The sequence below is a fragment of the Perognathus longimembris genome, chromosome 28 (assembly GCF_023159225.1).
Source record: "Perognathus longimembris pacificus isolate PPM17 chromosome 28, ASM2315922v1, whole genome shotgun sequence".
In the NCBI taxonomy this organism is placed as follows: Eukaryota; Metazoa; Chordata; class Mammalia; order Rodentia; family Heteromyidae; genus Perognathus; species Perognathus longimembris.
In genome coordinates, this window is record NC_063188.1 from 84,876,125 (window position 1) to 84,899,718 (window position 23,594).

The window sequence follows — 23,594 nt, forward strand, 5'->3', positions numbered from 1 at the left end:
TAAGTAATCTGACTCATATCTTCAGACTACATATTGTTTCCCTTTTGCCCAATGGATTTTTGCCATTTATTGATGATTCTTGCCTGAACAAGGACTTTTATTAATTATCTTGCTATTCTTTGATAGGTAAAGATATGGTAGACTATAAATAGTCATTTTAGGGCTTTACTTCAAACAAGTCTGTTGTGATTTTCCTAATGTCACATGTGGTATAATTTCTAAATTTTTCATGTTGCCTCCACTTCCTTTTTCCCCCCATGGAAAACCAGTGTAAAATATGTTACTTTAATAAAACTACCAAATGTTGAAGCTTGGATATAATAAATTCTCTGGAGTCTCATTTCTCTGAGATAATCTAGGAGAAAAAATAAAAATGAACCAAAACCTGTGTAAAATTTTAACATTGACCTAGTTTCTAAGCAGTGTTTGCTTGAGCTTTGGCCAGTAGGGGGAAGTGTATCACCAGCCCTGGTTACACCCTTTGCTACTGGAAGCTGAAGCTGCCTCCATTACACTAGTTTCCAGTTAGAACATTAATAAATAGAAAGATTTAGGATTTGGCAGGATTTCTTTTAGTTCTAATAAAATTATAAAGTTTTTTTATATTAGTAGCTGAAAATAGCTTTAAATATTATAGAATAAAAGTAGTTGTACAGACAATGTATTTCTGTCTTTAAGATGAAACCCAGTGCCATTCATCGTCCTTTAATAAAATAAATCCTTTATAAGTGTCTTGTTTTGTTTCATACTCGTGATTATCACAAGAGCCACCTTTCTAAAAAGTATTCGCAGCTATAATTATCTTGATGACAAAAAGGAAGTCTGAGGTTTTAGTATATGAAAGTTTGATACCATCTCTTGGGTTTGTTTGGGTTTGTTTTTTTCCAACTTAAAAAAATCAGCAGAGCACTGGTGGCTCACACGTGTAATATTAGCAACTCAGGAGACTGAGATTTGAGGATCAAAGTTCAAAGCCAGCCCAGGCAGGAAAGCACATGAGACTCTTTAACTTCAGTTGCCCACCAGAAAACTGCAAGTGGCATTGTAGCTTAAAGTAGTAGAGTGTTACTACCCTTGAGCACAAAAGCTCAGGGACAGCACCCAGGCCCTGAGTTCAAGCCCCATATCCGACAAAAACAAAATAAAACAAATCAAAGCCAATGGACATTGTTTTAAAAGCCAAACAATATTTAATGGCTTCTAATGAAAATAATTAGTAACTGCAATTTAAGGTATATTTTAACTATTGAAGAAAGTATAGAAAAAATTACCTTTTTCCTGTATTCTGACTTTCTTCCTGTTAGCCTTAATAACTATGCTGATCTTAAAATACTCTCTTTGGCCTCACTGCTCAGCTCTCTCCATTGGGGGGAGCATATGCTTGCTTTATCTCTGAGAACACGTTTGTTACTAAATCTTCAATTGCCCCACTACTGGCTCTGTATTTCTCTCTTTCTCACACACAAAAACACAGCTAGTAACTAAAATCATTTAAAGCACTTATCTCTTTTGTTTGGAAGTTCTATAGACCTTGCAAAGCTAATATATGCTAACAAAAAGAAAGAAATGTGTATATCATCACTTTTGCAGGAATGCACTGGATACATTCTCTTCATTTACATCTTATCTACATCATTTATCTGTTGCTGCATATCAAACAACCTCGTCCAGACTTAGTGGTTTAACACAACAATTATTCACTGTCCAATTTGTTCCAGACTCAGCTAAGCAGTTCTGTGAGTCTCACCCAGGGTCATTCAGACAACTTAGTCAGCTGGCAGCTCAGCTGAGGCTAGATGATTCAAAATGTCTTCACTCACATCTGGAGTGCACCTGGGATAGTTGGACAGGCTGATCATCCTTTTCCACCATCTTTTATCTTGAATTTATTTACAGTGTGATGTTCTCAGGGTTCAACCAGACAAAACTTGCAGCTGCAAGGGTCTTAAAGCCTTGCTTACATGTCTATAATGTTCACCATATTTTATCAGTCAAAGCAAGTCTCAGTAACTGCCTCTATTCAAAGAATGGGAACAAAGATTACCACAGGATGAGAGCAGTGGCAGAGATCTTAGGGCCACTTCTAATCTAGCACTTTTCTTCTAATATTTTTACAATTTTAATGCTATATTTTTTCTTAAAAGTGCAAGGAATTGGCTCTTTCCTTAAAGATCAATTAAGTATGTGTGCCTGAAGAGTCCACTGTTTCCTGAGGAATGCACTTTACAAATGGACATCCACTGGTTCCCCGTTAGATCTTGGAGCTACTGCGTTATTTTAGTTCTTCTATGGAAAGGCATATTAATGTATCATGAATTCATGCTAGTTTCTTTGTGTGTTTTATCCACTGTGAAGGGCCTCTCCCTTTCTCTTTTGTTTCTAGAATGTTAATCTAGCTTTTTAGTGAAACTAGAAGCTTGCTTCTGCTACTTCCAACAGTTTATTCGATTCTGAGAGTTGAGTAAATTCATTAGCATCATCAACATTATAGTCTGAGAGCAGATAAAAGATTTAACAGAATGATGAAGAAGCTTTCCACCATCCTACTAGGCTGAACTCATTACTCACAGTTTCATTATCTTCAAGATCATGAATGCCAAATCATTTGTCTATAAGGTTCACATGTATTTACTTAACTGTGTCTTCTCCCCTCATTGCCAGGGATATTTGGAACCCTGTAATCTGTACCCACAAAAGCTGACCCTATGTGTTCCTGTGTTTTTTAAGCCTCACTGGCCACAAAGGGGAACTGAATATGAACGTGCATGCAAACCTGTCAGTTCCCATTGCAACCAGCTGAACATGGCTGTTTTTTGAAACATAGAGGAAATTTTTTTTCTTTTGAGTACAAGCTGAATTTCCACATAGATACGGAAGAACTTAAGAGAAGAAAGTGCTAATTTATGAGAAAGGTGGTTAGAAGAGAAAAGGAAATAGACAAAACTGAATTGGGGAAGAGAAAGAGGTGCTGCTGAGTACAGGAATGGAAAAAAGCAGGGGCCACAGAATGCTAGAAAGCCTCCATAATTAACAAGAGACCAGAAGAGGCAGGAAATGTAGAAAGGAACTGTTGGGAAGGAACTGGCTATATAACTGCTACACCAGCAGTATTAATGGAAGACTTGAAGAAATTCTGGTCTAAAAACTTGCTGTTGGACACAAATTGAAAATAGGACATGACCATTCCCTTCTGAGTTCATGCTACTGAGGCAAGGAGACCTTGTCCCCATTTTGTAATAGTGACCCATCAGGCCACTCTTTTGATTACACAGAACAAAGCCAAAGACGGGCTGTGCATTCGAATATCTCCTTCTACCATCTCAACAAGTACCCTCACACTCTTCTTCCACTTACTCAAGTTTCAGAGTATGAGTCCACCTAGTGTGAAATGGAACGAATCTGCTGCCTCTCCTGAACTGGACACTGCTATTATGAATTAACACTAGTCCTGAATTACCCTTTTTGAGTTACTTATTCTACTTCATTTGATACAGACCAGCTCCCACTATGTATTTGCCTAGTTCTAATGTTTCCTTCACCTTCTACCTATTTCATTTTGTGTATTTTTTATATCTTTTTGTTGGTATTTGGGTGTTTGGATAACACAGTAAATGATTCCTACTTGCAGGGTGTGTCTAGTGAAATTTTCGCTGTTCTCTCCATGTTGGGCTTCAAACCCAGGGCCTTCTCCATGCTTGGCAAGTGTTCTACCTCTAGACTATACATATACCCTCAGCCACTTCCTAACTCATTTAGTCCTCCTTTCTCTGACAGTATTGGAAATGAATGCTAAGTAAGCACTTAATCACATGAGCCATACCTAGCAGCCTCCCCCCCCCCCCGCATTTTCCTTTGCTATAGTTATTTTTCAGACAAAGTCTCAAATTTTTGCCTAGGTTAGCTTTAGTGTAGGAGTTTCAGCCTCCTGCCTTTGCCTCCCTTGTAGTTAAGTTTATAGGCACATGATACCACCCCTGACTTGTTGATTGAGATGGAGTCTCTTAACTAACTTTTTTGCCCTGACTAGCCTTATGACCAAACCTCCCCTCCTTTCTGTCATTTTCCCTCCTTGATCTTCCTTCATTTCCTATTAAACAGCCAGTTCTTTTCTTTGGTATGTTAATACAGTTAATGAGGTTACTTGGTCTATTATGAGGCATTCTAGCTCAAACTTTTACACATCTGTACACAGGTGTTTGGGTTTTATAGATTTAACACTCAGAAATCATGTCTGTTTTCATATTTGTATTATTCATAGCTGAAATGCTAAACGGTCTATTTTTTTAATTTGGTGGTACTGGAGTTTGAACTTAGGCCTCATACTTATTAGGCAGATAATCTACCACTAGGCCATGCCTTCATCCCTGTGCCATCAACTATAACATAATTTCAAACTGGGCATGGGTGGCTCACACCTGTAATCCTAAGTACTCAAGAAGCTGAGATCTGGAGGTCAAGCCAGTTAGAAAAGTTAGGTAGACTCTTATCTCCAATATAACCAGCAAGGGGTAGGGTTGGAGACATAGCTTAAGTGCTAGAGTGACAGCCTATCAAGTGTGAGGCCCTAAGCTCAAATCCTAGTATGGCAAAAAAATAAGTTAATTTCATTTGTACATTCTATCCCTGAGGAATAGTAAAAGATTTGTGTTTATCTGGGATCACTGATTAGAAAACTTTTGTTTGGCTTATAGTATGCCTGGCCAAAGAAATCATCAGTAAAGTAAAAGATAAGCACATAGTTGTAGAAGTTACTTCCAGCTCATATAAACAAGAAAGGATTAAGGTCCAGAATATATCATGAACTGCTTCAACAATTTATTTTTTAAAAAAGGAAAAATAAGGTGGAACCCAAAGATAAAAACTAAAAAATTGCTAGGCATTGATGGCTCCCATCAGTAATCATAGGAGGATGAGATCTGAGGACTGCAGTTCAAAGCTAGCCAGAGCAGTGAAGTCTATCCAACCCATATATCAGGTTAGTTACCAAAAAAAAAAAAAAAAGGCTGGAAATAGAGCTATGGCTCAAGTGATAGGGTGCTTTTTTGAGCAAAAAAGCTCAGAGACAGAGTCCAGGCTTAAGTTCAAGCCCCAGGGCAGGCAAAAAAAAGATAGGAAATTCTGGAAGAAAGGGGAAAGGGAAAGGTGTAGATATGAACAGGTCCTTTCCCCCAAAGCCTGGTGTTCATTTCACTAGCAATCAGGGAACTGAAAATGGAAACCACAAGGACATACCATTTCATACCTATCAGACTGACAGAAATTAGTGTGTTAAAACCAAATGTTAGTGAGAATATGGATAAATAACAGCTCATTGTGCCTAGTGTTGGAATGGATATGTAAATAGGAAAGTCACCTTAGAAAGCAATTTGTTAAAACCAAGCCAAACTGAAGAAGTGCATCCACTTGAGCAAAGCAAACACCACAAAGACACATGGCCCAGGGTATACAGAAAAATGTCATTTGATTGTGGTTTCTAATAGTGGCAAAAATGGAAACAACCTAAGTATCCACTGGTAAGGAAAATTAAGAAATAAACTGTTGTTTATTCATACAGTGAAACATTACAGCAGTGGAAGTGAGCGAATAAGGCCTCCACTTAGCAACATAAATAAACATAATTTGAGAAAATAAAGTTGCAGCCAGGCACTGATGGCTCACGCCTGGAATCCTAGCTACTCAGGAGGCTGAGATCTGAGGACCATGGTTCAAAGCCAGCCCAAGTAGGAAGGTCTGTAATCTCCAATTAACTTCCAGAAAACCAGAAGTAGAGCTGTAGCTCAAAATGGTAGAGTGCTGGCTTTGAACAAAAGAGCCCAGGGACAGTGCCTAGGCCTTGAGTTTATGCTCCACAACCAACCAAAAGCAAAGAAGCAAAAGAAAAAAAGTTGCAAGGTGATAGAATAATAAGATACAAGTATAAAATTTTAAACCAGAGTACATATTGTTATGCATATATATTACAAGGATACAAAAGTGTACATCATAATAATATTCTAATTTAGGAAGTGGGGGGGGTGCAAGGTAAACCTTGAGTTGAGTACATGATAGGTGAGAGAACTTGTGTAAGTAAGGCTAAACTTTACATTAGTATCTATTCAATTTGGGGTGATAGGTACTTAACTGCCTATAATAATATTTTGTGAGGTTTTCCTCTTTTTTGTAGCTTTTAAAATTTTTTTTCTTCAAAAATGTTTTATGAGATTTCCATACTGTTGCACTTGAAATAACTTTTGTGGCTTTTTCAAGCAAGATATTTTTATGTATCAACATCTGTATCCAAACAATAATTAGAAACTTTTTCCAAAGCTCATCTTATGATTTATTTATGCATTTCATGGTCTAGGAGCAAAACTAATTAGAATAAGATGCCCTAGTTCTGATTTTACTTTTTCCTTCTATTCTACCCATATGCATTTGTGCTAGATTATCATTCATGTTCCAAAGAAAGCTTTCAGAGAACACAAATGTCTTGACAATTTGGAGATTTTTTTAACATATATTAATCTTACAAAGAAGTTTCATTGTGCTATTTCTATACATGCACATAATGTTATTGGATTGACAGCCTACAATTTGGATGACTCATAAGCAAAACATTTCTCCTAAATGCATATTAAAGGCAACTTATGTTTACAAAAAATATCTCAGCGATCACAATTGTGCTTGGATAGAATGAAACACAAAGGAAAAGCATTTTCTTAGCGGAGACAAGTCTACGGAAGAGAAGCTCACCATCTTGCATTCCTCCAACAGCAAATCCAGCTACTGCTTACATCACAGGACAGTGAGGATTAAATGAGGCACGTGAAACATTTAGCACAGTGAAAAACAAATAAACTCTTACTTTACTTTTCATTCTATTGCATATGAACTTGAAAGAGAGAAATAAGAGAACAGAAGTTTAGGACAAACCTTGTACCTTCTTGCCTGCTCCACGTTCTTGCTTACCACCACCCAACCAGTCCAACAAGTCTATCATCCCCAAACAGCTGAGCTATCAGCTATCAGCTGCTCAACTATGACAAAAGACACTACAGAGCCAACATGAGAGTGTATTATAGTTTCTCTCACTTGAGTTGATGTATTCAGATAGTGAAACTTCCAAGTGCTTTCTTCCATGCCAAAACACAAGCCTCTGGACACTTGATGGTGTTCATTGCTGCCCCACATAAAAGGTTCTCAGAACTAAGTGTCATATCTATTGTGAATACTTGTTTTGCTTTGTGCTTTTGCTTCTATTTTACTTTCTGGCTTTTGACTAAATTTCTAAGCCTTATTGATGGACTTTCCCCTATAGAGAGTCTGTTGATTTATTAGGAGAAAATTCTTTCCCATCTACAGAATAGAGGCACCTACCTGTTTTTGAATCTTTTCATTGTCTCTTTGTTCACGTTAAACTTTTGAATCCACTTAGAATTGTTTTGGTGTGATGCAAGACGAAGCTGTAAATTGACTTTTTATCTTAAAGAGGCATAGCATTACTTATTAACTCATTCTTCCTTCTTTGGGATTTTTGTGATGTTTTCTCTATTTGCTGTGATTCTCTCTCAGGAGGAGATTGTCTTGGAATCCACCAGTAAGCTTTTCAAAAATACACTTTATCTCACCTTTGGAAAGGTCTAGCACATCATGATGAATGGAACCTTCGGTCTCTCTGGCTTATTCCTGGTTCCACTGTTCTGAGTCATTCACATGTCATAGCCTCACTGTCTAGGAGCTACTGGGAGATGCATATTCTGTTTTACTGTGTTTACTCCCCAATGTTTTCCTTATTGATAGATAAGAATATATTTTAATATCTGGTAGCATCAATTTTTATCAGGTTAAGTATGCAGTACTTAGAATAAAATGTTTCAGATTTGGAATTTTTCTGACTTGAATATCTGCATAGGCTCTACAGATTGACCATCTCTAAGCCAAAAATCTGAAACTTGAAAACATTACAGATTCACAAGCATTTTGGAGTGCAGATTTTCACATTAGAGATGCTCAATTTGTACCACAAATTGCTTTGAAATAATTAGCTCATTAATAAGTTTCTGAAATATCCAGGTTGCCTGTTGAGAAAACTATTTCATGTTCTCTTTCTCTTGTGGATAGTTTTCAATAGCTTTGCTTAAAGTAGTGGTAATTATATTAGTTCTACGTTTATATCAGCAGGACTAATCTAGACTGATCAATTTTTAAAGCTGAAAATCAAACCTTTTATAGAATCATACAAATTAAACCGTCTTCCAACCAGGTTTTATAGAGAAATCCCTCTCCAAAACTTACAGCAACACTCACCACTGTACTGCTATCTCACTCGTTTTGCTCTTGTTTGCTGTGGCATATGTAAGATTGTATTTAGAAATTGTTCTGAAGGTCTTTTGCTAGGCGAGAATATGTATCTACTTCTAAATTCTCTTCTTCTGTATGCTTCTAGGACTAAACCTTGAGTTGGGAGGGGTACAAACAGTGTTTTCTATTTGCATACACCAATGTTCAGTAAAAACGAAAAGATCATTTGTAACAATTAGCCCTAAATTTGCTGAGTCTCTAGATGTTTTTGTAAAAATTTAGAAATAGTCTCAGAGTTCAATTTACTTTAAAGGCATTTTCTGTCCATGCTTCAATATGAGACTACAGGTGGATTAATTTTGCCAAAATTTATTGCAAATATTATGGCAAAAATTTCTGAGCACACGGCATTTTTTTTACTTTATTGTTGAAGTTAAGGGGTTACAGTTTCATATGTAAGGCAGTGAGTACATTTCTTATCCAACTTGTTACCTCCTCCCTCATTTTTGGCATTTTTAAGAGTACTATTATGCATCATCTCATTGTGTATGTGTGTCTGTCTGTCTGTCTGTCTTATCTGTCTGTCCTGGGCTTGAACTCAAGGCCTGGACACTGTCCCTAAGATATTTTGCTCAAAGCTAGTGCTCTTGCCACTGGAGCTATAGCTTCACTTCCAGATTTTTGATGGTTAATTGGAGATGAATCTCACAGAATTTCCTGCCTGAGATGGCCTCAAATCGTGATTGTCAAGTCTCAGCCTTCTGAGTAGCTAGGATTACAGGTGCATGAGCCACCGGCGTCCAGCCAAGATCATCTCACTTAATGTAACAAGATCACTTTTAGAACTACAAGTATATTCATATTTATATTAATATTCTTTAAAACTAATAATGGACATAATATACTTTAACCTTTTAAACTGTGTATTTAGTACAGAGACTTGTAGAAATACAAATTTTTCACCTGTAATATAATCAACATTTTCGCTATTTACAATCATACAAACAAGTGCTGAATTTCATTTATTAATATTGTCAGGCAGAAGTGATTAAAATAAATGTATTACTTTCCTCTGAACCTCTAATAATTTTTTTTTTTTTTTTGGCCAGTCCTGGGCCTTGGACTCCGGGCCTGAGCACTGTCCCTGGCTTCTTCCCGCTCAAGGCTAGCACTCCGCCACTTGAGCCACAGCGCCGCTTCTGGCCGTTTTCTGTATATGTGGTGCTGGGGAATCGAACCTAGGGCCTCGTGTATCCGAGGCAAGCACTCTTGCCACTAGGCTATATCCCCAGCCCTCTAATAATTTTTTTGCAAATTTCAGTTTTTTTCTCAAATGTTGCTTGTTTCTATACTTTTTAAAAATATTTATTGTTTATTCAATTAATTATGTATACCTAGTGGAATATAGTTCTAGCCATATACAAACCAAATCTTATTAAAATATCTTTAGCTCTAACAAAAATCTTTCCACTTTTTAACATTGATTTCTCAGAAACACAACTTCAGTTTTAAGAAATATTCTAACTGTGCTGGATCACATCTCTGCTTTTCCTCTTTCAGCATGTGGCTGAGATGACTGAATTGTTTGTAAGTCTGTCTTAAGTAAGGCAAAAGGTTTGTTGTTGTTGTTGTTGTTGTTGTTGTTGTTGTCGTGTTGTTTGTGCCAGTCTAAGCAGCTAGGATTACAGGCGTGAACCACCCTTACCCAGGTAGTAAGGCGCAAATTCTTAGCTTCTGTATTTAATTTTTACTGTACAGTGTTTAAATTCTTTTATTTATTAAGTGGTAATACTGGGTAATATCATTTTATTAGAATTTTATTATTTGATCTGTTAATAGAGATTTTGACAAATGAATACAGTAGCAAATTACACAAGCTTTTTAAATGACAAATGAACACGTATACTTTTCATGTGTATGCCAGTCCTGGGCTTGAATTCAGAGCCTGGGCACTGTCCCTGAGCTCTTTTTTTCTCCCTCAAGTCTAGCTTTCTACAACTTGCACCACAGCTCCAATGTCTGGCTTTTTTGGTAACTAATTGGAGAGAAGAGTTATACAGACTTTCCTGCCTATGCTGGCTTTGGACCTTGATCTTCAGATCTCAGCCTCCTAAGTAGGTAGGATTACAAGCATGAGCCACAGAACCCTGGCCTACATACCCTTCTTGACATTTCAGATTCCCCAGTCACTTTGCTTTCAAAAATACTTCAAAATTAGTACTAAGTGGTTGATTTTAGTAACTACTTTTAGTGACTGAGAAACATTGACACTTCCTTTAATTTTGTTTCTAAAACTATGAATCTCATTTAACTTTATAATTATGTTAAGAGTGTTAGCTTACCAATATATTTTGAGATTCTTACATACAGATTTAAAATCTAGTGATAAGTGTAAGCTTCTCTTTGCCTTCAACTTTTTGACATTGAAGCAAATGAAATATCACGTATTCAAGCAGCTTTCAGGAGGTGTTCATTTCATAAATTCTACAGCTTATTTCATCATGGTTTAGATCTTTGGGGGATAAAAATAGTGGATTGTATCTTTCTTTGTACTGTGCTAGCCTCAGGTGCTTCTAGAGTTGTATTGCGTTTTAGCTGCCACAGATGTGTCATGCAAGGAATAGCCTGGTTTAAACTCTGAAGTGCTTTCATTTCTGCTTGCTTCACCTTGAAATCTTCTGAAAAGAAGTTGACACATTATTTTTCGAATATTACTGGACATCAGGAAATACATGACTGGATCCAAGCAACTATTGAAAGATGAAAGAACCAGGATGATCTCATTGGTTTTGTGAACAATTTCTTTCCAGTAGCAAGATGATGCATTTATCTGTGATGAAATGTAGATAAATCGAAAGACATGATAGGGAACAAAACATAAAGTAAAAATGATCAGAACAATAAATGAATTCCGGGCTGTAGTGGCATATTTACCAGAATTAGGAAACTTTGATCTCCTTTTAGAAATTCTCAATAGATTCTTGCCAATCTTAATATAAGAAAGGATTATTAGTAGGAAAATCAGCCAGAACATTACCACAAGAATGAAGTTAAAAATTGCTTCTCCCTTTGCATTTTGCCTATCTCTATAATGGAAACACATTGTAGAATTGTGCCCTTCTTTCTTAAGTGTTAAAAGAATCATAGTTAAAAATCCAATGAGAGCAACTATCCATACTATACAGCAAATGTAAATACTTTGTTTGGTTGTTATTGCCCTCCGTTGTTGTATAGACCGATTAATTTTTATGTAGCGATCCAAACTGATGAAGCCAAGCAAAATAATGCTAATATACATGTTCATATAAAATAGTGTTCCCACAACCTTGCAAATAATCACACCTAGTGTCCATTTGTTTTGGTTAATGTGATACATTATTCGAAAAGGGAGACAGAAAATAAGTAGAAGGTCTGCAATGGCCACATTAAGTAGGTAGATTTGAATAGAATTTCTTTTGCGATGGATACCCAGAAATACGTAGAGGGCAATTATGTTCCCAACAAGTCCCACAATGAAGATAATAGAGTAAGATGTTGCTAATACATTAGATAATAATTTTTCATCCATGGGACAGCTACTATCAGTATCATTTGACGTTCCTGAGAAATTTCTTGAGACTTGGTCACTGTAATTAGTTAGAAAGTGCATTCTGTGGGAGGAGCAAGGCCAGCTTCCAACTGTAGTAGTTGTCATTGTTACACTGTGACTTCTCACTGGTTGTCTTCTGAGCTGATCAAAATGGAGTGCTAAATGACATCTTCCTTGTGGTAGTCCTTATGTCTTCAGATTTTTTTTCCTACAACAGAATGCCAGCTATTGAATCATTTGTTAATAACAGCTACTTTAACTCAAGCATGAATAATGCATGACTTCTTTTCAGACATTGTGAGACATTTTACTTTTATCCTACTTTCCACCATTTGGACATGTACACCATGTATACAATAGTATACTGTGTCACAAGACCTTCAGCCAAGTAGGATCTCAGAGAATATCTTACCCTAACCTTTCCTAGGTTTATGGCATGTCTTGCAGATTGGTTTCATGTCATATGAAAATAAATGAACTTTCTTAGGGAGATTGTTACGGGCATGAAAGAGAAGTAAAAAGAAATGTTAGATCATCTTTTTTAAAGATGAGTATCACTTGCCCTCATATGTGGCATTCATTGTGGTATATGTTGCCACATAGTGTATGATGGATAAACTTGTAGTGATCTCATTTCATAGTGGGAACAGAGAAGAGGGTTCTTAATTTCTTCCTTCTATGCTAAACACCAGGTATGGGATATTAAAATTATTTGCCTACAGGAATATGCAATTATTATGTAACAGACTATGAGAGCCAGCACCCTTCTTACATATACTCTTGTAATAATGTTTGAGAAAACAAAGTGGCCTAACAAGCAGCAGCCATAGAGCTACTCCTGACCTAGAAGCATGGAGTGACAATACAGATTGGAAACAGGACTTCCAGTACAAGATTTTTGAACTCTTGGTAGAACCTTCTAAGAGGCAGTACTTCTAAGAGATTCTACTTGTTTTGGGCTGCAGAGAATGTTCTCAATGCTACTTGTTAACTAGGAATTTGACTGCTGTGAAGAACTCAGTTTGAAAACCTGTCATGACCAGCTAGCAGACAGAAAAAGGATTCCAGCAGATCTCAGCACATTCCTTTCTTACAGCAACAGCCTTGTTTCCCTACAGAGACCTCCCAACAGACAGAACATAAAGACAGAGATGGGTTTTCAGAACTGAACCTATGTGATCAAAGACAAATTTTTTCAAAGCCTGTTATCTCATTTGTAAACATGAAAAATGTGTATGAAGAACCTGATGCTGGCACTTAATAAGGAGCCAATACAAGTTAGCTTGGGACTGAAGATGTAATTGAGTAGTCGAGTAAGTACTACTCTAGCATTTCTAAGGTCCTGGGTTCTGTATCCAGCACTGCCAAAAAATGAAATTAGCTATAAAAAGCATCTTTTAATTAATCCTATTTTAGTAAATATCTCATACTTCAGTAATGTTTGGAAAACAAAAGTACATACAGTCCTTGCTCTCAGTAAATATTTTCATAATAATATACATTCAAACCCTGAATACAATCATATAAATCAGAGGCTGCATGGGCACCAATGATTCATGCCTGTAAATTTAGCTACTCAGGAGGCTGAGATCTGAGGATCACAGCATGAAGCCAGCCTGGACAGAAAATCTCCAAGATTCCATTTCCAAAATAATCAAGGAAGAACAGGTCTGGGAATGTGGCCGATATTGTAGATCACCCAGCTATCAGTAGAAAAAAGCCAAGTGAGAGTATGAGGCTACAAATTCAAGCCTTGGTACTGGCACAAATAATAATAATAAATATAAAGAACAAATTATAAATAAGTTATCATGTAAAGCAGAACTTAATTAAAATAAATGATGTTTGGAATCAATGTTATAAACAGAGAAAACATTAGAAAAAAGTAGCCTTTTGTTTTGTTTTTCTCTTCCTACTCTTCTATAATTTGATCAAGAAGAAACTATTTGGGTAGAAGACAACATCCAAGTAGAAAGCGAGGAGGGATTGGATTCTGAGGAAGAGGAAGTGGCTAGTGAAGAGGAAGTTCTAACAGCCCTGATGAGAGCCTGTCTCCACAGTATAGGCTAGTGAGGGAGAAGAGGAGAGGGGCACTAATGTAGGGAGGAAGAACTGTGGCTTGTCTATTCTGTATCTCAACTGCAGGAAAACAGATTTTTTTTTTTTTTTTTGGCCAGTCCTGGGCCTTGGACTCAGGGCCTGAGCACTGTCCCTAGCTTCCTTTTTGCTCAAGGCTAGCACTCTGCCACTTGAGCCACAGCGCCACTTCTGGCCGTTTTCTGTATATGCGGTGCTGGGGAATCGAACCCAGGGCCTCATGTATACGAGGCAAGCTCTCTTGCCACTAGGCCATATCCCCAGCCCCAGGAAAACAGATTTTGAAAAGCTTGTGGAAACACCCAGGCATGTTTCTTGTGATCTGATACCCTAAAAGGAAAGGGCAATCTAGGAAGAGTGGCAGGCTGCCATAAATAAAACTCACAAAGCAATTTGCATTGTTAGGAAGAGGAAAGAGGTGTAAGGAGATGAACTTGTGTTGAGTGGTTGCATAGACCAGTGACGCTAAGGCTCAGGTAGAAACATCCTATCCACTGGTGAAAAGGCATTGAGATACAAGAAGTAAGGTGACTGTGAGTGCTTAGGTAGCTGAAATGATTAGAAAGATCATATGTAAATAGTGTCTTTTAGTTCCTTCTTTGCTAGAAACCCCCTTAGCATTAAGAACCTATCTGTTTTGTTTCTTTATGCCCATTGCTTAGCACAAGAAATACTGTTGAATGAAAGAGGGAATTTAGTAGAAAAATATGTAAAGTTCTACATGCGCCTCTTAAATAAAAGGCACAAATACTAGAGAGGCTTCAGCTACATTATTAAAAACCAATCTGTGTTTGCTATGTTGGCAGTGTGATGCAGCTTCCACAAAATCTAACCACATCTTTGGTTCCATTTGTGAATGTGTAGTATCTTTGTTACATGAACATTGTTACTGCTGATCTGGTTCTATCCCAAGCTGACTGGGTCTCCCCTGGAGTGCTGTGTTTCCTCATCCTCAGAAGCTCACTTTGAAAAGGCCATGGACCAAATGGGAGAAGAGGAGATCAAATCATGTCATAGAAACAAGTTGAAATAGATGGCTTACCCTGGGAGGCACGTCACAAGAGCCGGGTGTGGTGGCTAAAGGCTGTAATTCTAGCTACTTGGGAGGCAGAGGTTGGAGCATTGCAGCTCAAGGTCAGCCTGGGAAAAAAGAAGTTCATGAGACTAGCTCAACCAATGGCACTGGTGCATGCCCATTATTCCAGCTATAGGGAAAAGCACAATTGCTAGGCACAGTGGCTGTGACATGGGGAAACATATGTACAAGCCCCAGTCCAGGCCAACTTGGGCATAAAGTGTGATGCTACCAAGAAAATAACTAAGAAAAAGGGAGATAGAGGTATATGGTTCAAGCAATAGAGTTCAGAGCCCTGAGTTCCGTTCCTAGTGCTATAGCAAGCAGAAAGGAAGGGAGGGATGGAGAGAGGAAGAAAGGAAGGAAAGAAGCAAGGAAGGAAGGAGAAGGGAGAGGGGGGAGGAAGAAAGAAAGAAGAAATTGCAGAGCAGATGTTGCCTCATTGTAAGGAAATTAGAATGCCACAATGTATCATAAATATCATACCTCTGGAGATTTTCAAGAATACCTCCAATTGGACACTTTGTAGAAGGGATTCTAGCTGGTGCTCAATTTTGGCCATGTAGGAGAGTCCCCTTGAAGCCTTTTTAAAGGTATCAGTGCCTGGCTCCTTCCCCATATATTCCAATGTAATTGGTCTGGAATGGACCCCAGGGTCTGGTTTCCTTTAAAAGCTCTTATGAGCATCTAATGTATAGTAAGAATTGAATCTCTGAGCTAAATGGCCAAACACATCATTTCTATAAACTTTACAATAATTGCATAAGTTACTGAACCCACCACCACACAGCTCTTAAATGGCAGAGTTCAAGTTGAGACGCCTTGATCTGACTGAGAGCTCATGATCCTTTTCATGAAATTTTCCTCCTTACTGCATCTGATCACTATTTCTTCATTAATGTCTAGTAGTATTTTGACTTCATTCCTTTGACTTTATCCACCTTAGTATTTTAAGAAGAGATTATGCCATCTAGTTCTTGCCATCTATGCTTCTTGGGAAGAGTAATGAATCTTGTCCTCTGTGTTCATTAAGTAAATAAATCCAGAATTTGCAGAATCACACATCAACAGAAGTTTCAGCACACTTCTCAAAGCATATCTTCTCTCAAGCTTCCTTCTAGGCCAGATAGCCATAATCAAGATGTTCCCAGAAAGCTGCTAGCAGAAAGAACATCCTGAAATCATGTACCTCAGCCCTAATCTACAAGTAAAATAAGTAAATAATCGTTGGACAAGTCCAGTCATAAAGTTTGCTGGCTTTGCTTGATCTCAAGCTTCAGAAGCATAAAGCAAAAGTGGTGCATCTTTTGTCATAGTTACACTAGCATATCAGGAACTACCATGTATTACATTATTAGTATTCAATTTTTCCACAAACAAATTAACACATTAGATTCTAGTTTAAACTTAATGACTGACTTTCATATCTTTTAAAGTCAGTTAGGACATTACAGTGTCACTGTTCTTATGGCCATTTATTAATATTTCAAAAACTACGTGTTTGATATGTTACGAATTTGCCAGTGAAGATGAGAAACAAAATACTGTGTTCATATAGTGGACTAATTTCCCAATGGACCTTATTTGTGACCCGTGTGCTAGATATTGACATGGTCACAATCATTTTGTAGTACATAATCTTTGTGACTTAGCAAATGTTGTCCCTATGTTTGTCATGCTGTGTTAGTGGCTTGGACCCTCTCCCATGGCCACCACCCTTCCCCTCCCATTTTTTTGTCAGTGGCTCCAAATAAACCAAAGATTTTAGAATGCAATTTAGGCATTTTTATATAAACATTACATTGCTATATTGAAATACCTACCTGTTTGATAATGATAGCAGTCTTTCTTTCACCGTATTTAATTTGACTTAATAATGACCAAATCTATTCAGGCCATGCTGCAAATCGTGCAATAATGGCTGTGTACGGAACAAAATTTGAAAGCATATTACTTTGAAAGTAATACTATTAGTAGTATATTAACTTTTGTTGTAAACTTCATGGTGTCAAATTTTAAATTTTTAGTTATGTGAATTAATGAAGATATATTTTATTTCCTTTTACTATTCTTCTGAAATGTCATATTTAAAATTCAATTACTCTGGTTAGTATAATAATAAAGAAAATACTATTACTTGAAACATGGACACAACATAATAAAGTCAAGAAGTTATAGATAACTTGTACTATCATTTATACTTAGAACTAAAATTTAGTGTCTCAAAATAACTTCTAATTGATTCTGGTCCATCTGCAAGCCTTTTTAATACTATACAAATGCACTATACACAATGTGACCATATTGATCGTGAAGTCCTAAAGAACTTAAGAGTAGCTTTAAAAAAGCAGCTTCATTTGAAACCCAGACAGAGGTGTCATTCAAGCAGTTTGCTCTAAAAGCAAAGAATTGCTGGTATCAGAGTAGCCTTGTCAGCACAAATAAGGTTTCAGTTTGTCCATATAATCAAATTTGAACTAAAACAAAAGCTCATTTATGTCATTAAAAAATCAATGAGTACTTACAGTTCAGGCTTTCCTGAAGTAAGAGGAGTCAACCCCAAGCTTCCTGAGACTCAGTTGGGCTGTGTCAGCTGGGCTCTTCCATCCGGTCGCAGGACAATTGGTTGGGTTCTCTTTTTTTTTTTATATTCACATGTAGTGGTAAGGTTTCTTTTTCCCCTTTCTTTTGCTTCAATGTGAAAAGTCTTAGGCTCTTTTTGAAAATAATAAAAATCCTTACAACTATGCAATTTGAAGTTCTATCAACATTTTAGGAGATATATATATATGAATAATATGTATACATCTACATAAGCACTTATATAAACATACATATACAATGCAATTTTAGTCTTTCCTAAGAAATAATGCATATATGAGCAAAAGCATTGAATTTCTGTTCCTTTCTAGACTTATTTTAGAAATTGTTCCCATGAAGTGGTCTTCCTATACTGAATTAAGCTAACATTAGTAATGCATTTTGTATGGGTGCCAGTTCAGTCTTGTAGCTTGAATTCAGAGCCTGGACAATGTTCTTAAGCCTTTTTGCTCAAAGCTGGTGGTGCTCTGTCACTTGAGCCACAGCTCCACTTCCAGCCTTTTGATGGTTAATTGGAGATAAGAGTCTCACCACAGTCCTCACATCTCAGCCTCTTGAGTAACTAGGATTACAGGTGTTAGCCACCAGTAACTGGCTATGATTATTTTTAAATCTTCTGTTAGAAACCATGAACTATAAGCAGTTAAAACTAAAACAAAAATAATAGTGGCTGAATGCCAGTAATGGTTAAAGCTAGGTAATGGGTATGTGGAGGTTTATTTATCCATTTTTCTCTACTTATGAATTTTTAATAGTGTAAATGAAAAAACTCTTGCCAGGTGCCAGTGGCTCATGCCTGTAATCCTAGCAACTCAGGAGGCTGAGATATGAGGATCAAAGTTCAAAGCCAACCAGAGCAGGAAAGTCCTTGAGACTCTTACCTCCAGTTAACCACCCGAAAACTGGAAGTGGCACTGTGTCTCATAGTGGTAGAACACTAGCCTTGAGTGAAAAAAGCTCAGGGACAGCTCTCAGGCCCTGAGTTCAAGTCCTATAACCACCACCAACAACAACAAAAGAAACTCCTTTAGACTCTTACACTTGCACCCCATTTCTCCATTCCTAGCACAAAAATAACTTTGAAAGATCTCTGTATTATTGTCTCCGCATTATCTCGTCTCATTCCTCCTGAACCTGGTCCAATGGAGAGTGTCACCATCACAACTCTCACAGTGATTTCCATGTCACCAAACCTAATAATGTTCTCAGCTCCCAACTTAAATGACCTTAGTAACATTCATCATCACTGTTAAAACAGTCCTTCGTGAAAAAGTTTCTTCATGTGGCTTCAGGATACAAGCTGTGATTTTCCTGTTTCTTCACTGTCTGGGTATTCTGTTTCCTTTACTGAATGGTTCCTATCATCTTACTCTTAAATATAGATAATGCAATTAGCGCTCAGCCATCCAACCTCTTCTGTTCTCCGTATGCAGTCATTCTATAGAGACTTTCTCTCATTGTCAACATGCAGATGATCCCCAGATTTACATCTCAAATCCCAGCCTCCCCTCTACTTCATCTCCTAAGATCTCAGTCAATATGAAACCAGATTCTTGTTTCCCCCTCCCTATATCCTGCTGAAGCATTCTGCATTTCAGTAAATGATGTCCTCATTTTTACTCTGTTGCTGAGGACAAAAACCTACTCATCATTCATGACTCATCTCTTTCTCTAGTGGCAGTTTCTACTAGCTTTACCTTCAGAACATAAATGTTGTTTGACCACTTCTTGTCATCTCACCTTTTGTCATGTTAGTCCAGTCTGTGTCACCATTTTCTTTTGTCTGGTCAACTGCAGTAGCCAACTAATTGGTCTCCTTTCTTGGGATCTTAGGCTCCTACATCGCTTACTAAAGAATGGTCAGAGTGCCAACCTAAAACTGATTTTAGTGCTCCCCTGCCCAAAGCTTTCTATAGTTTCCCATCTAACTCAGCATAAAATCCAAAAGTTTGATTATGGCTTCCAGATTCTCTGCTTCCAGATGATAGAGCTTTTAATCATCTCAGATCACATGTTCTATCATGCTGTCTCTTGTTCATTCTTCTCTAGACACCCTTCCTTCTTATTCTCCAAACCCTCTAAATGCCTCTGTCCTTATTGACTTTAGTCTCTGCCTAGAATCAGTGTGTGGCTTGCTCTCTCACTTTCTTCTGGTCTCTTTTTAGGCTTTCTATCACACACACACACACACACACACACACACACACACACACACCTTAAAATAAAATAACATCTCCTTGGTCATCAGACTTGTAACAAACACCTCATCACCTTATTAATTTCACCTCATAACCCTTAATGGTATCTGGCTTTGCATGCTCTTAATTTATACCTATGGGTATCTTTGTTTCCTACCTTAAGGTCAAATTTTATGACTCCTCTCACTTCAGAATTTATTTAGAATGACTGGATCTACACTGTGATGAAAATTAATATATGTAGTTCAACATAAATATAAAAGGAGTTCAACAAAATATAATGCTTCTGGAATAAGCCTCTACTCCTTCCTAAGAAAGTAATAAAAAACTTCCAACGACACCCAACTTTTGTCATGTTTCAAAGAAGCTAAAAAACGATGTAACATAAAGACACAGGGAAATTAATGCTGAAATAATTAAGCATCATTTACAAAATAAACCTTTTCATGGTAAAAAAAAAAATTTTCTACCAGAAATTTCCAAACAGGAGACCCTGTTTGGAGCTAAGTTGCATTCTTTCTATGTCATCTTCATCTTTCACAGGGCTTGCATTTTTGTTGTGTCCCACACTGGAATCATACCAAGTCTGTTTCTTTTGTTATTAGCCTGTTATCATCCACTGGTCCTTGAAACAACTGAAAGTTCTTAGCACAGTCATTACCCTTTTATTTCTGTAGACATTTGCTTGTTCACTCATAGCCCTTTTGTTTCCAGTGCTATAGATGGAGCACAGGGCCTCCTGCATGCTAGGCAAGAGCTTTACCACTGAGCTACACTTTCAGCTTCCATTGATTCTTCTCTGCTTTGTCATGCCATAACTTGCTCCCTACTCATTTGTTACACTTGCCTGCCATTTCTTTGCTCTTTCACTTCTTCTTATACATATGTACTTGAGGGCTTGTCTTTCTTGGTACCAGACTGTGTAAAGACCTTTAAACTTCTTTGGATGGAACCAAGAATAGATTTTTTTGCCAGTCCTAGGGCTTGGACTCAGGGCCTGAGCACTGTCTCTGGCTTCCTTTTGCTCAAGGCTAGCACTCTACCTCTTGAGCCACAGTGCCACTTCCGGCTTTTTCTGTTTATGCAGTGCTGAGGAATCGAACCCAAGGCTTTGTGCATGCTAGGCAAGTACTCTACCACTAAGCAACATTCCCAGACCAACAAGAATAGATTTGAAAGTAGAATCTGGTGCTCTCATTGGTCAGCATAAGGATCCCTCCCTCTTCTGTGTTTCATCATCATACATCTGTCTGGGTGCACCAACTCAGTTTTATGGCACTGTTTTTTTCCATACCAACTATCAGGTCAGCTAAAACTGACCTTAAACTGCATCAGTTTATAAATGAAATGTAGAAAAAAATAAGAACTATTCTGTCTTCTATGCCTAAAGAGGAGTGCCGTTTTTACTAACCCATATTTGGACAGCAGGTCAGATTCAGTGTTAGGTATATTGAGGAACATAGTATTTGAGCAGACATTAATGGTCCCTACAATTAAATTCTGTTCCTGACACCAACTCCAACAAGCTCCCAGAGGGGATAGATGCAGAGGACAAGGTTCATCATTGTGACGGCAAAGCATGTGGTGTTTGGGAAGACTTGGCCAGCTAGAATACTCCTTGGGAAAGATGTCTTCCCTGGTCTAGGCTGGTCAGGGAGTCTCCTTTCTCCCTTCTCCATCAGCTCCCACTCCACGGAGAGAAAAGGCAGGTCCAGAGACATCACATTCCCAAGGAAAACATTGAATTCCTTTGAATAAGGCTCAATTAAAGCCACTGAGTGCAGACATCCATTTGGGACCCATCTTACTCAGGAGCAGAATGAACAAAGAAAAGAAAGGATAGGAAAGGTTGGACAAAGAAAGGTCCATTGGCATCCCCTCAGAGCCACAATTTAGTAGCCCTGTTGGTAAACACAGAGGTTTCAAGACATAGTTAGATAGGAAGTATAACATTTTTCCTGAAGTAAATTATCAACTGTCAGTCAGTGGAAAAAAATGTTGCATAAAAAGAAATCTATTTGCATTTCTTAGACAATATCATGTTTTCTGAGTCATTTTTAAGACCATATCCTAGTCTTAGAAGCAAATAATTCCTGAAAGATATGGAGTAAAGCAGGTAAAAGTGAGAAGAGAACAAATAATTGGAGCATTTACAATTCAGAAATTGTAAAGCAGTATTGTATGATCGTGTTACTCAGTTTTATAAAAATTGAATTGTTTAGCTTCAACTAATCCTTTTCTTTGGGTTTGTTTCCTGTGTGCCTGTTTTTTTTCCAGCCCCACTGTGTTCTCCTTGCCTCCAAAGAAAATTCAGCACCTGTTAAACTTGGAGGATTTGGAGTAGCTATTCAATTAGGAGAATCTGGACTTGTAGCTGGAGGTAAGACCACTTTTTAAATTGTTTCCCTCAGCTGGGCTCTGTTGGTTCACACCTATATTCCTAGCTATGCAGGAGGCTGATATATGAGGATTACATTTTGAAGCCAGCCCAAGCAGGAAAATCTGTATGACTTCTCTCCAATTAACCACCAAATAGCCAAAAATGGAGATGTGGCTCAAGTGGTAGAGTGCCAGCCTTTAGCAAAAAAAAAGCTAAGGGACAGTGCCCAGATCCTTAACTCAAGCCCCAGTACTGGTAACACAGAATTTTTCCCTTCAAAAATTGATCGTTTTTCAAGCTCATGTAAAACTTTTAAATAAAAATTAACCTAACCACAGTATTTCACACTCTGCTTCACCCCCACTCACCAGAAAGCCCCTCAGATAGTTTTGAATAAGCCTGTAGTCATAGCTAGAATTTTAGTCCCTTAAGAACAAATTTCAAGCCTGAGGACTAAGTGGTAGAGCTCATTCTTAACATGTATAAGGCCCTGCAGTCCATCCCCAACACCCCCACCCTCCAAAAGAAAAAAGAATATGCTCCATCTTTTTTACTCATTGTATCCTTAACACTTAGATACAACCCCTAAATAAAGAGATGTAAACAATTTCAAAGAAGGTGACATTTGGAACATAGTAATTTTTGAAGTCAAATCTAGAACATGAGGATAACTACTTTTAGATTGGTATCTATGGCTAATTATTAATGCCCTGCCTATTCTGTCATGTCATCAACCTGTGTAGTTGTGAAGAGTAAGCAGCTGTGAACACAGGCTGATTTTTTTATTATTATCCAAAGAAAACCTAATTTAAAATTTTCCATGCCAGAATATAAAAGTTAAAATAGAAACTTGTCATCAGTGTACAGAGGTGGATGCTAATTACAGATTCAAGTATTTGGATTTTTTGTATTTTTTCGTTTCAGTCCAGCTCAAATGCTATCCTGGTTTTAATTCCATTCCTTAGTTTTGAAAAATATGCCTAGTTCTCCATTCTATGTATTCTAAGCCTTTTAGTCAGTAATTTCTCTTTTCCATCTCTTAAGTACTGGTAGCCTTCACAAAGACAAACGTGAAAAATACCAACCAAACCTTTTTTGATTTATCACTCTTTAAAAAGTTTATGTTAGCTAGGCACCAATGAGTGGCTCATGCCTATAATTCTAGCTACTCAGGAGGCTGAGATATGAGGATCAGAACTGGAAGCTAGTCTGGGCAGGAAGTCCATGAGATTCCTATCTCCAATTAATCACCCAAACATCTGGAAGTGGCACTGTGACTCAAGTTGTAGAGCACTACCCTGGAGCAAAAAAGCTCAGGAACAGTGCCCAGGTACTGAGTTCAAGACCCAGAACTCACTCACACACACACACACA

General features: G+C 37.6%; 2 protein-coding genes and 1 long non-coding RNA gene across 3 annotated transcripts in view; 1 reads left to right on the forward strand and 2 right to left on the reverse strand.

Annotated features, from left to right (window-relative positions):
* The window catches only part of Cask (calcium/calmodulin dependent serine protein kinase), a 333,827-nt gene that overhangs the window by 198,969 nt on the left and 111,264 nt on the right, over positions 1-23,594 (forward strand). The window contains exon 6 of the mRNA XM_048336639.1: positions 22,118-22,220. Within this exon, the coding sequence (XP_048192596.1) occupies positions 22,118-22,220 (103 nt within the window). The remainder of the gene's footprint in view (positions 1-22,117; positions 22,221-23,594) is intronic.
* Positions 10,425-12,126, reverse strand: Gpr34 (G protein-coupled receptor 34). Its single transcript, XM_048336637.1, has one exon. It carries the CDS (start codon positions 11,972-11,974, stop codon positions 10,844-10,846), a length of 1,131 nt encoding a protein of 376 aa, XP_048192594.1. The 5' UTR covers positions 11,975-12,126; the 3' UTR covers positions 10,425-10,843.
* Positions 15,074-17,762, reverse strand: LOC125344027. The gene is made up of 3 exons (XR_007209403.1): positions 17,567-17,762; positions 16,865-16,962; positions 15,074-15,106 (listed from the first exon to the last, which is right to left on the reverse strand). It is a non-coding gene; the product is annotated as an uncharacterized LOC125344027 (long non-coding RNA).

What these genes read in the sequence shown, in the direction of transcription:
- Gpr34 (XM_048336637.1), bottom strand. Translation starts at nt 11,974, where the DNA reads ATGACAACTACTACAGTTGGAAGCTGGCCTTGCTCCTCCCACAGAATG.